The sequence below is a fragment of the Carcharodon carcharias genome, chromosome 3 (genome assembly GCF_017639515.1).
Source record: "Carcharodon carcharias isolate sCarCar2 chromosome 3, sCarCar2.pri, whole genome shotgun sequence".
NCBI classification, from domain to species: domain Eukaryota; kingdom Metazoa; phylum Chordata; class Chondrichthyes; order Lamniformes; family Lamnidae; genus Carcharodon; species Carcharodon carcharias.
Window position 1 is genome coordinate 211,655,131 of NC_054469.1, and position 14,176 is coordinate 211,669,306.

Sequence of the window (14,176 nt, forward strand, 5' to 3'; positions counted from 1 at the left end):
GTCTGGCATCAGTGGAACTGTCCACTTCCACAACCCACACCATGGGCTCATCTGACGAGTGTCCACACTTGGAGATAACTCCTCTTCTGCCAATGGTTTGTAATAGAGAAGGTAACCTGGTTTTCTGTTTACCTCCACAGTTAAGGGAAGAGATGCTAGCACTGTTTCACTCCCACCCAACAGCATGGCACTATTCAGCACCCACTACACTACAGAAGTTGTCACCTGTCTGTTGGTGGCCAGGGATGGAGGAATATGTGGAACAATATGTGAACCGATGTTTACCATGTTCACAGATCAATCGTCCCTCTCAGTGTAATCACGCATTACTGAGGTCACAACCACCCCCAGATGGTCCTTGGACGCATCTGCAAATTGATTTTATAGGACCATTCACTAAAGCTCAGGGGAATTATGAATATGCTTTGGTGGTTACCGATCAATTTACTAAACGGATAGAAGCATTTCCTACCAGAGATAATAAGGCACGCACTGCAGCTCATATGCGAGGTGTTCTGTGGGTGGGGAATACCACTCCAAGTGGATAGTGATCAAGGCCCACATTTAATGAAAGAAATTTTTGCAACATTATAACAATTAGTACAGTTTTGGCATAAATTACATATGGCCCATCATCCACAATCTTCAGGGATTGTGGAGAGAGGAAATAGAACTGTAAAGACTTTGCTGAATAAGATATGTACAGAGCACCCCACTAAATGGATTGCATATGCTTCCACTCTGTTTAATGGCAATAAGATCAACCCCTCATAAGATTACAGATGTAAGTCCACATGAGGCCATGACCTGACGGCAAATTGAGAACCTCAGACCATTTAACCTTGGGAGGGAGTACCCCTTAAACATTACAGAAATGTAATCAGGGATGATGACAGAATTTGATTGAGAACATAACTGAAGTAAATAAATTAGTAGCAAAAAATACAGGCAAATCCTAATAACAAATTAAGAGGTATTTTAACAAAAAGGTTAACCCATTTGAGTATAACAAAGGGGATCATGTGATGTTGAGAAATTTTGCCCCTAAGAAACATTCATTTGATGTGAAGTGGATGGGGCTGTATACAATCATGGACAAATTGAATCCTGCTGTTTATCTGTTAGGGTTCCATTTGGGCACAAACGGGATCCAAAGTTGAAGTGGTTCCATATTAATCAGTTTCAGGTTAACCAGGAAGATGTTTGGGCCCATGGAATTGCTGATATTCATTAATGCTGTCCCAACAATGGGCCTCTCTGTTTGGCCATCGGGACATATGCAGATAAGCACCACAAACGCAACCACAAAGATAAGAGACGCTTGGGCTCTACGGACTGCTGTGACATGAATAGCTACCGTGACTATTGCAAATGGGACCCATCCCATATCAAAGATGGAGATCTAGTACAGTAGTTTTGGAAAGGGGAAGGATTGAAGGTGAAATGTTATTGCTTTCGGAAAGGTATTAAAGTAACACCTAGATTTGAATTTGGAAAGGGTACTCAGAGAGATGTAGATTATCATCGTAAAAGTTTTGTTGAAGTTTCCCAAAACAATGTAGGGATTCCATTTATCGGATCAGATTTGAGTACTTGAAATTGGCCTAAAATGCTAAGAAGGTATTGAATGATAACATGTGCCTATGGGGAATTTACATCAGCTGAACGTAATATAACTACATTGCTACAAGTTGATGGAGTGAGTTTACCCTGTCTAAACTGCAAGAAAGAAAGAACTGAGCCTGCTTACACAGAACTTCACAGTTACTGCCAATTACAGACTAGATTAGATTTTAAGAGCAAAATTTAGTAGAGGAAAATGAGACGGCTACGAATATTATGAAATAGAGAGAGTTTAAGTAAGTTATATTTGTATTTGGACGTGTTGGAATGAGCTTTAGCTTTGTATTTCTGTAGTTGTATGTTAAGAAAGGTCAAATTGAGTTTTAGTTTCACTTTAAAAGGTGCTTGCATTTCTCATGAGAGTTTTACGCCTATAAGCTAAGTTTAACAAATGAGTAGAAGAACAGTGCTGTTGCCTAACAACAGGGGCCTAGAGAGGCAGGTCGCTCCCACAGATATATACACAAAAAAGCTAGAGACAGCAATTTTGCTTTGGAAGCTGTTGGAGTTCAGTTGGTTTGAAGACAACTGTCAAACAGAAGCAACTTAAAAGGGGCAGATAGCCAGTCCCAAGAATCCAGGGGAGTGGAACAGGAGGAAGTCCCCAGCAGGCCTTCTCATCAAAGGAAGAACAGGGCCCTAGAAAAGGTCCTTTTAAGTAAAGTTAAGATTGGGAGGCAAAGAGAAAGGCTCCAAGCTTCAGATTTAGAGACAAAAGCTGCAGAAAACAGATTTAAAGTGAGAACAGCTTGCAAGAGGCAAGAAGGTCCAAAGAGACAACTGAAGGTCTGTAGCTCTTTGCTATGGGCATGTGAAGCAGTGGTACTGTTGACAGCTGAGTCAGTGAAAGAGTCTGCGAGGAAGGCAGCTTGAATGCATGTGGTGACCCAGCGGGGAGGAACATTGGAGAGTTCCAAACTCTGGAGGTGAACCCTTGCGGAAGGTGTCTGAGAGAAAGCGTCAGTTTGGGAGAAGATTCTAAGATGAGATCTTGGAAAATGGACACTGGAAACCCTCATGTAAAGGACAGAGTGTAGTAAGACAGGTTAGCTCATAGCATGACAAACATCTTGGGGAGTTGAGGAGAGATTCATAGCTTCTGGTTGAGGTGGCATCTGTCACTTGGTTTCAGAGTGTGAGTGTGTGTCTGACCACAGGGTGCCTATTGTTACCTGGACTGTGTACTTATTGTGGACATTAGAGTATAATATATCTTTTGTAACTTGTGTTATCCTTACAAATCCATATATATCTGTAAAGTTATAGTTGTGGGTAAGGGATTATTGTAATATAGTTCATTTTATCTTGTTTAATAAATGTTTATTCTTTTGTTACACGTCCATCAGCTGACTCCTGTGACTGTTCAGTAGCCACTCTCCATGTATCTAAACAACAAATAAAAGTTAGGATCTATCAAGCTGGGCTCCACCCTGGGATCAGGTTTGTCCAGGGGTAATCTCAGCTAGGATCAAAGCACGAACAACAAGGGCAGAACTAAAACTGATGCTCCTTTACCAGCAGAGTGCCCAAAGTTAGACAACGGACCATAAACTGGATTACCCATATGTACCAACATTTGTACAATGATGTGGGATATGAAATAGTACCTGTAGCGTAGGGAGATATTTCCCTTCCTCAAGTGCTCTGCCAACCAGAATACAGGAGATATTATGACCCACCGATAGACTGCTTTTAAAGTTAGGAGATGAGGCTATGGTAAATTATTACATAAGGCATCAAATGCATAGGCATTTTCAGGAATTGTAGGAATTAGGAGTTTAGTGTAGTTAAAGTACAAAATCAAAGTATCTAAATGTACTTTTAGTATTAGGTTTAACTTCTGTTAGTGTGAGATTAGTTTTGAAACTATACAATCCCTTCTGACTTTTATCACTCGTAACAGTACCAACTGAATGTGCGAGGAATATTTTACCTATCCCACCTTGTAAATACTGATGATTACTATGCATTTATGTTACACACACTTTGTATAGATTTTTAAGTATTGTCCACTGTGTAATCCTCTGCATTAGTTTGATATTACTTTGTTTAAAGTTAACAATAACTTTGCAATCTGCCTTTACAAATAAAATAGCAATTCCAAACACAACCGCCAGAGTAAAACATATCACCCGGCAGGAGGCGTCCAAAAAGCAAACAGCCTTTTAAAAGCTAAAAACAAAAAACTGCGGATGCTGGAAATCCAAAACAAAAACAGAATTACCTGGAAAAACTTAGCAGGTCTGGCAGCATCGGCGGAGAAGAAAAGAGTTGACGTTTCGAGTCCTCATGACCCTTCGACAGAACTAGGAGATTCACCTAGTTCTGTCGAAGGGTCATGAGGACTCGAAACATCAACTCTTTTCTTCTCCGCCGATGCTGCCAGACCTGCTAAGTTTTTCCAGGTAATTCTGTTTTTGCCTTTTAAAAGCGACTGATCTAATCAACAACCCACACAGACGCAATAAGTGTCTGATTTAATTAGAAATTCTACCTAAATAAGCAAAACCTGAGACAATAAGTTAATTATGCTTCCTATCCTGGAAGAATGGTCATTACTAAGTGACCATGCACTGTACATGCCTCACCTAGCCAATTAGAATCTAATCATGCACTGTCTGGACCAGAGTTCAGGGATACCATTGGTCAGCCTGTGGTTGTGATTTGGAAAGGGTTAATAAGGCCTGCTTTTCAGTGGTACAGCGTGCAGAAAGCAGAAAGACAGAAGAAGAATTTTGGAAGAGAGAGCACCCCAGCCAACCGAGGACCAGTATTCCGTGGTGAATCAGATGAGTCCGCTGCTTTGATAAGTGGCACTTCTGTTGCACTTGTTTTGATAACTTAATAAATTTGTGAATCTTGCCTAAACACATTCATACCTGGAGTTTTTGGTCAAATCCTGAGTCTTACAATTAATGTTAAATTGGATTACAGAATCCTATTGGGGTGCAAAGTGAATCGCACTTCACCTGAAAGGAGTGTTTGGGACCTTGGATGGTGAGGAGGGAGGAGGTAAAGGGGCAGGTGTTGCACCTTCTGTAATTGCATGGAAAGGTGCCATGGGAAGGGGATGAGGAGTTGGGGGTGATGAAGCAGTGGACCAGGGTATCATGGAGGGAATAGTCCCTCTGGAAGGCTGACGGGAGTGGTGGGGGAGGTTTGAAGGGAAGATGTGTTTGGTGTTATGCTGGAGTTGGCAGAAGTGACGGAGGGTGATCCTTTGAACGTGGAAGCTGTGGGGTAACAAGAGGGACCCAATCATGGTTCTGGGAGGGAGGGGAAGGGGTGAGGGCAGAGGTGTGGGAGATGGGTCAGACACAGTTGAGGGCCCTGTCAACCACAGTGGTGGGGAAACCTCTGTTAACAAAAAAGTAAGACGTCAGAAGTCCTATGGAAGGTGGAATCATTGGAACAGAGGCGATGGAGGCGAAGGATCTGAGAGAATGGGATGGAATCCTTACCAGAAGCAGGGGGTGAAAAGCTGTAGTCAAGGTCTGTTGGAAATTGTTGATATGATGTTGGGCGTCAGAGGAATCACGAGTATAGGTGGGAAGAGACTGGAAAAGGGGAGAGAGAATGGAGTCAAGATAGGAAGAAATGAGTTCTGCGGGGCAGGAACAGGCTGACACGATGGGTTTACAGGGACAGTCTTGCTTATGGATTTTGGGAAGGAGGTAGAAGCGGGCTGTGCAGGGTTGTGAGACTATGAGGTTGGAAGTTGTGGAGGGAAGATCTCCAGTGGAGATGAGGTCACTGACCTCATCAAAATGACGCTTCTGACATGCCTTCCTTTTTCCTTAACCGAGGCACCCCCCCCACTATAGTAGACAGGGCTCTCAATCGTGTCCGGCCCATCTCCCACACCTCTGCCCTCACCCCTTCCCCTCCCTCCCACTCTTTCCCTCCCTCCCAGAGCCATGAAATGGTCCCCCATGTCCTCACTTTTCACCCCACCAGCTTCCGCATTCAAAGGATCATCCTCCGCTGTTTCTGCCAACTCCAGTAAGATGCCACCACCAAACACATCTTCCCCTCACCTCCTCCCCTCCGTCAGCGTTCCGTAGGGGCCATTCCCTCTGTGTTACCTTGGTCCACTCCTCCATCACCTTCCCATGCAATCGCAGAAGATGCAACACAGGCCCCTTTACCTCCTCCCTCCTCACCCTCCAAGGCCCCAAATACTCCTTTCAGGTGAAGCAGTGCTTCATTTACACTTCTTTCAATTTGGTCTACTGCATTCGCTGCTCCAAATGCAGTCTCCTCTATAATGGAGAGACTAAGCACATTGTAGAACACCTTCGCTCAGTATGCAGCATGACCCAGACCTTCCTGTCGCTTGCCATTTCACACACCATCCTGCTCTCATGCTCACATGTCTGTCCTTGGCTTGCTGCAATGTTCCAATGAAGCTTAATGCAAACTGGAGGAACAGCACCTCATCTTCCAACTAGGCACCTTACAGCCTTCTGGATTTGAGAGCTGAAAATACAGTCAAAGACTTGAGAGAGGAAAGGTAGATTGGAGATGGGGTGTTAGTTTGCAAGGACAAATGATGCAAATATTTTTGAAGAAAAAAGAACTGTAGTTATAAAACACCTTGCATATTCTCAGGACGTCCCAACGTGCTTATAGTCAATGAAGTACTTTTGAAGAGCAGTCACTGAGGTAATGTGGGAAACAGGGCAGGCAATTTGTGCACAGTGACTTCTACAAACAACAGTGTGATAATGGCCAGATCATCTGTTTTAGGTAATGGTTGAGGGATAAATGTTGGCCAGGGCACAGAGAAGAACTCCCCTATTCTTTGTCAAAATAGTGCAATGGAATCTGTTACATTCAACTGAGAGGACAGATGAGGCCTCAGTTTAGCATCTTATCTGAAAGACAGCACCTTACTTCCTCTGCACTGCACCAAAATGTTTCAAGTCTTGAATGAAAAGATGATGATGGTGCACATTAAAAAAACTAATCACCACTATTAACAATCAAAAAATATTTCCTCTGTTCCATATTTATAGCAAATTTGTAAACTTGTAAGAATGCTTTGTTGGCTGCAGTATAAATAGCAAAAATGGAAATATTCCCAAGTGTTACTTTGAATGGATTATAATTCTCTATTTCCAAAGTGGCGATATACTCACTGTATGCTGTCCGAATCACCATCAGCTTTAGTGCTCAGGTACTCCAAGGAAACAATGAACACCTTTAAGATGAAAACAAATAGGTCATGCATGTAGAAAGTAATAGCTATAAACATACTTACAGTAAACACCTGCCTTAACTTGACAGTCCTCCCTAAACAGTTTGTACTTATGATGAACAATCCATTATTTTCTAACAAATTAATCATAGAAGTTTGTGTATCTGACTTAATTTTGTCTTTAACAAGCTGGATTTTAATTTTGGACAAAGACTCAACACATTAGTTTCTGAATGTGTTTCAATTGTTATTTTAAAAAAGAGTTACCTTTAAAGGTCGACATTTGTCACTGGTGATATGCACACACATGTATATAAACGTGTGCATTTATTATGTATATTTGTGTCTGCAAATACATATATTGTCTCGTTACACAAATCCAGAATTTTTTGGAAATGAAAAAGTAGACACAGTTGCGACAATTGCTGTTTTGATACTTCAGGTATTTTATTAACTGTATTTTTTGTAACTGTTGCAAACTAAAAAAGGCTTGAATAATCTTAGGGGAGAAACTCAACCTCATTATATCCACTCCTTGGAATGATAAATGAGAGTCGAAGGGATCAATTTTTGGCATGCTCTCTCACCTTTGATTCTCACTTGTGACTGCCACATTGGGAGCTGGTAATTTCAAAGCCAAAAACAGGTAATTAGGCACTTGAAAATGCTGAACAGGGGGATAACACACGTTTTAGGATCCTACTGCTAAATTCAGCATAAATTGGGTGGAGTATGTGTCACGTGTCATCAGTTTTTCCAGGTCTACAATTGTCTAACTAGCCAGCTTTATGTAGATAAGGGAAAGTTTGGAGTGAACCTTGGGCTACCTATTTCAGACTTGTTTCTGCAACAAAACCACTTTCTTGATCTCTATCTTTCTAACCTCACCAAAAAACAAATTCGCCCATAATTGATTTAATAATTTTTTTGCTTCACAGGTCAGGTTTACGTCTTACTGCCAAAAGTCCATCTACAAATTAAGAGGTGCATGCATTTTACAACCATGCTCATATTTTCAACAAACTAGGGCCAGTGCATTTAACCAAGAAGTACACAACCAAATCAATAAAACATAGAAGGGCTTTGAACAGATGGTAAAAGCATTTAGTCCCCTGCTATAAATTTGCTAATGTTTTACTTCCCTTTTATCAACAGGTAAAATATTTTAATTTTAAAATTTAGATTCTTAAAGTTTTTATTTTCTGACTTTGTATGATTGTAACAGCGGTAGTCTTTGGAGATAGTTCCCAAAGTTAGAAAATTCAGAAGAAGAATCCAAAAAGATCTATTTAATTAGTTACTTTAAATAGATTATACAACTTAATGCAGAAAAAGTACTTAAGTAAAGAAAAGGAAACACAATATTTTTGTAAAAATCTTACATCAGGGCGAGGATGTAGCAGTGCTGGGAGGGATGGAGAACACACATTCAAAAACTATAATAAATTCTGCATTTGAGGAGGTAGAAACATCCCCCTGACTTCTACCTACCTTCATGATGTTGATGGACAGTTCATATACATGTTGCTGGTTTTTCTCATGCTGAAATATCTGTAAATAAAAATTATTTACTGTGAAATGTGACAGAGGACTCTGTGGCCATGCAGTTTCCATGGTCAAATATAATGTATACACCACCAAACACTTGTAAGCTTAAGTAATTAACTGGTCAACAATTGATGTCAAAAATACTCTGCAACGGACTATTAAGTGATGAACATGTTACCAGTCAGGTATTAACTTTTGTTACATTAGATAATAACCAACATGCTAGGCAAATTTTCCATCTGATACTTTCAGTTGGTTGCCTCACAGAAATTTCTTCCATCTACTTCAATCATATGCAAATGTATTCATTTTTATAAAGCAAAATTCAAAAGAAAACCAAAATTTTCAGGCTATTTATAACATAATAAACACAGAATATTAATTCTAAAGGTCACATACACATTTGCTCCTGTACAACTCCAAATCCATTCAGAACATCTTGTTAGAGGCGGATTCCAACATTGGAAGTTTAAATGACAATTAAACGTCTAACCTCTTGTAGTCACAGGATTTATGTGGCTGGCCCAGTTAAGTTTTTTGGTCAATGGTAATCCCCAGGGTAGGGACTCGGAGATGGTAATCCCATTGCTTGTTAGATTCCCTCTCGTTGGAGATGATCATTGCCTGGAACTTGTGCTGCATAAATGTTATTTGTTACTATCATCCTAAGTCTAAATGCTGTTGAAGTCTTGCTGCAAGCAAGCACAGACTGCTTCCTTAGCTGAAAAGCTTCAAGTTAAACAGAACATTGTGCAACCATCAGCGAACATCCCCACTTCCAACCTTATGATTAACAGAGGTTCTTGATAAAGCAGTTGAAGATGAGTGGACCTAGGGTACAGTACAGTCTTGAGGAGTTTTCCATGATTCCCACTGACTTCAATTTCACTAGGGATCTATGATGCATATTCAGTCAAATTCTGCCTTGGTGTCAAAGTCACTCTCACCTCCCTTCTTTTGCCCATGTTTGGACCAAGGCAATGAAGTCTGGCGAAACAGAAACTGAGCATTATTTAGAAGGTTACTACTGAGTAAGTCCAGCTTGACAGCGTTGTCTGCATGCAATACCTTTCATCACTTTGCTGATGATTCAGAGTAGACTAATAGGATGGTAATTAACCGGATGGAATTTGTCCTGCATTTTGTAGACAAGACATACCAGGACAATCTTCCACTTTTTCAGGTAGATGCCAGTATTTTGGCTGTACTGGAACAGCTGGACTAGGGGGGTGGGAGGTGGAGGGGGGGAGGGGGAGAGGGAGGGTAGGGGGAGGTGGGGGAGAGGGAGGGTAGGGGGTGGGGTGGGAGAGGGAGGGGGTGTGGGGGGAGGGTTGGGGGTGAGGGGGCGTGGGGGGGAGGAGGGAGGGAGGGGGAGGGGAGGGGGATGGTGGGGGGAGGGAGGGGCCGGGGAGGAGGGAGGGGGTGGGAGGAGGGGGAGGGGAAGGGTGGGGGTGGGGCAGTGGGGGGATGGTAGGGGGAGGGAGGGAGGGGGGAGGGAAGGGGATGGTGTGGGGGGAGGGAGAGGGGTTTGGGGGAGGGGGGAGAGGGGGTGGGGGAGGGGAGGAGGGAGGGGGGGGTTTGGGGGGAGGGGAGGAGGGAGGGGGTTTGAGGGAGGGGGTTTGGGGGGAGGGGAGGAGGGAGGGGGGTTGGGGGGAGTGAAGGGGGGAGGGGGAGTGAAGGGGGGAGGGGGGAGTGAAGGGGGGAGGGGGGAGTGAAGGGGGGAGGGGGGAGTGAAGGGGGGGAGGGGGGAGTGAAGGGGGGAGTGAAGGGGGGAGGGGGGAGTGAAGGGGGGAGGGGGGTTGGGGGGATTGGCGGAGGTGGTGGTGTGGATTCCCTTGGGAGTATAGGGTGGAGGAAGTGGCGGTTGGCAGGAGTCCTGGTTTTATGTGGGCCTGTACAATTGTTACCCAGAAGCTAGAAGTGGTTTTAATTCTAACTTTTCTTGGGTAACTATTATATAACACAGTCGGAGCCATCCAAAGTTTGCGATTTAAATTGCATTTTTGGATGGTTCCTGGTGCAGGGCAATTACAATACTTGCCTGGGAACTTCTGGGGGGTTTGTTGCCCAGGGCCTCTTTGTGGTATCTCTCAGCAACACTGCCCTGGAGCTTGAAAGTTACAGCCCAATATGGTTACACAGTATTAAATTCCGCCATTACAAGAGTGACTGTACTTTAAAAGTACTTTACTGGCTGCAAAGCACTTCACTCCATCCTATGGTGGAGACAGGGATTAACTTTTATTGGCCTGGCTTTTAACTTTTCTGGTTTGTATTATTTGGGACAATGTTTTTTTTCAAATAGCTTCTATACTTTGAACTCATAAATTCAAATTAATTACTCTGAATATTAAGACACAGCAATAAGTGGCCAGACAACTGACACCATGGGTTTACTTTTGTTAAGCATGATTCTTTCGACTACCAGGTGGGAGCACCAGATGGGAACGGTGAACATCTTAGTTCATTTGATTTACTATGTTTTGAACAATTCAAGGATCCTGAGTTCTGTTCTTTCAGATACAGAATTATGCATGGCCATAAATGATATTCAAAGGGAAAAAGATAGAATCAGAATAAAAGGCAAGGCATGTTTCAAGAGGTTTCTCCAGATATGTTTCTGCACTAATATTCTACAGCAACAATGGAGATAAATTACTTGTCAAAGCAAAAAATAATTTTGCTTTAAAAGACTTACATTGGTTTCGCCAAGCTTGCAATCTATGGTTTCTTTGAGAGTTTGTAGGGTTTGCACAACGTGATGTTCAAACTGAGCGGGCTAGAAAGAAGTGCACATATTATTATTTAATATCACAATGTCTTAAATAAAAGGAAAAATTATGAATAATTAAGATATTACTGTTCCTTGTGTTGAAAGGTAGTAATATATCCATTTGTTAAATAAAGAGTTATGCAATTATATTGTGCCTCCAGAGCAAGATCAAAATACTCTGAATCTGATTTGAAATACAAGGCCACCAACAGTTTATATATTTTAAAATAATTTGGTATTGGTATTTTTCCCACCATAACTGATGGAACTTTGGAACTAAAATCTTGAATTTAGCTTAATATTTAACTGCTATGAAATCCATTAAAACAAAATGAGCTACATCAAATCGTTTACTTTTTTTAGAAGAATAAAAAAAAAGCCATATAAAAATCTGAAAACTTTTACTCTGTTGGTATTCTTTGTTGCTGAAATCTGGGATCCCATATTCACCATATGACTAAAATTCAGATTACATCATATACTTAACATTGAAATACAACAAAAATCACACCTCATTACTCTTTTAACAATACCTACATTTCTTTGCGAAGATAAGATTGCTTTTTCTTCCCATTACTTGTCAACAGCTTTGTAGAAAATATATCATTATCTCAGGTAAAAACCCAGTGCCCTAACGTGTTACTTCAGTTGTGCACAAAAGCGTTACACAGTCAGTGTACAGAATTAGAATGAACAAATTACTGTTTGAATAAATAGTGTTTTGCAGAATCTTGAACTTATATTTTTAAATATTAAGACATATCTTAAGAGACTGGGTGACAATTAACATACCATAAATACTGATATAAGCTAATTAATGAATGCCTCACAATGAATGTTTAATCCCAATAATGTTGATGGAACCAATATTGAATTTGTTTTTGGGGGCTGCAGATTTAACCAAAAATGCACCATCCTTATGAAATAAATAAATATTGCAATGCACTGAAGCAGAACGTATGAGTGAATAATACAATAGACAAATTAACTCAATATTGTAGGGAGTTCAGATGATTTGATACATTCAAATAGAGATTCAATAGTAGAGAGTCACTGAAATTGACTAAAGGAAGAACTGGGCAAAAATGCAAAAAAAGTCATACCGAGAGCATAAAAGGATGCAAATAATGCAAATTGATAGATTAAGTGAATTTTTGCAAAGGGGCTTGAAATGTGAGAAAAGATGAAATGAGAGGCCATTAAATCTATTAAACACACCCCTTCAAAACAGAATGTACAACCTACTTTTAAGGAATAATTGAATTACAACTATTCCATCATGCAAGGGGAAGCTCTAAAGTAATCAGGTCACTGTTACTACTAACCAAAGAAGTGGTTCCTTCATTGTCAACAACCCAGTCTTCTTTTTCTGCCAGCCTCTTAACATCTACAGAATATTAACAAAAGATTTTTAAAAATTTGAATGCACGCTTGTCAATTTGAGATCTAGATTAATTCAAAGTATCACAATTTCAACAATTGCAGTTTACAATATAAAAGATAAAACAGTTTTTTTGCATTCTCTGAATAAAACATACAACCATTAGGACCTAGGCATGTTTTAAGGCATGGCCAACAATGGTAGGGTGATGAAAATCAGGAATGCTCAAGAGTCCAAAATTGGAAGAGCACAGAAATCTCAGGGGGTTATAGGTTAACCCACAGTAAAAATACTCAAAATAACAATTATATATTGAACGTGGAAGTTTGGGTGATATTGAAGAGCAGAGGTACTTGGGGATTCAGATTCCCTAAAAACAAATATTAACAAAAAACTGGACAATTTGTTCACAGGAAGATCCCACAAACAACGAGTTAATGACTTGTAATTTGTTTTCAATGATGTTGATTGAGGGTTAAATATTGACCAGAACACCAGGCGATCTTTCCTAGTCATCCAGTGCTATGGGACCTTTTACTACTGTCTGAAAGGGCAGACAGGGCCTGGGTTCAACATCTCTTCTGAAGATGACACCTCAGGTGTAGCACTGAACTGTCAGCCTAATTGGTATTAAAATAAGCTTGCGCAATAACAACAAACTACATTTGTTTTATTATTGCTTATATAATGTGACTGGATTTAGAAGAACACCCATTAACTAAAACTAAACAAAAATACCTAAATTTTGACACAAAAATAGCAAAAGGAAATTCTTCAACTCCTTTTCATATTAGTTGTTGGGAAACTAATATATAGGAACTCTTTCAAATGTTTCCCTCCACCAAATTCTCTGTTGTTCTATATCCTTTAAAAAAAATCCACTGCACTGAACAACCCACTTAAAAAATTAAGAATGTACGTGTTCATATGAAAACTTAATAATGTTTAACAAAAATGGAATTGCAAAACGTTAACATTAACCTGGGCTTTGCAATAGTAGTAATGGAGAAGACGTCAGTGTTTTGAAACAGACAGCAACTTCTAGAGTCCACACATGCACAGTTAAACATGGAAAAACAGAGATAAAAACAAAAAACTGCAGATGCTGGAAATCCAAAACAAAAACAGAATTACCTGGAAAAACTCAGCAGGTCTGGCAGCATCGGCGGAGAAGAAAAGAGTTGACGTTTCGAGTCCTCATCACCCTTCGACTGTTCTGTCGAAGGGTCATGAGGACTCGAAACGTCAACTCTTTTCTTCTCCGTCGATGCTGCCAGACCTGCTGAGTTTTTCCAGGTAATTCTGTTTTTGTTATGGAAAAACAGAAGTTGCTATCAATGATTTTACAATTCTTCAGAGGATGTGTTGTTAAATGTCCCTAGACTGCAATCAATTAGGAATCAATGAACTGATGAAAATGTGCTCTTTTATTCTATTAGTTTCCCTGTAAAGTTTCTTTAAAAAGTTAAACCTTATTGGATTTTTAACAAATTCTTTCACAGGGCATTGCTGGCTTAGTCAGCATTTAGTGTCTATTTGAATTACCCTTAAGATGGTGGTGGGCCACCTTCTTGAACTGCTGCAGTCTATGTGGTGTAGGTGCACCCACAGTGCTATTAGGAAGTCAGTTCCAAAATTTTAACCCAGCTAC

The 14,176-nt window shown here is 40.6% G+C and overlaps 1 protein-coding gene across 1 annotated transcript in view; it reads right to left on the bottom strand.

Annotated features, from left to right (window-relative positions):
- The window catches only part of exoc2 (exocyst complex component 2), a 304,799-nt gene that overhangs the window by 100,184 nt on the left and 190,439 nt on the right, over positions 1-14,176 (bottom strand). Inside the window, exons 17-20 of the mRNA XM_041184538.1 lie at positions 12,470-12,531; positions 11,070-11,150; positions 8,315-8,374; positions 6,765-6,826 (exon numbers count right to left, since the gene is read on the bottom strand). Coding sequence (XP_041040472.1) covers positions 6,765-6,826; positions 8,315-8,374; positions 11,070-11,150; positions 12,470-12,531 — 265 coding nt within the window. The remainder of the gene's footprint in view (positions 1-6,764; positions 6,827-8,314; positions 8,375-11,069; positions 11,151-12,469; positions 12,532-14,176) is intronic.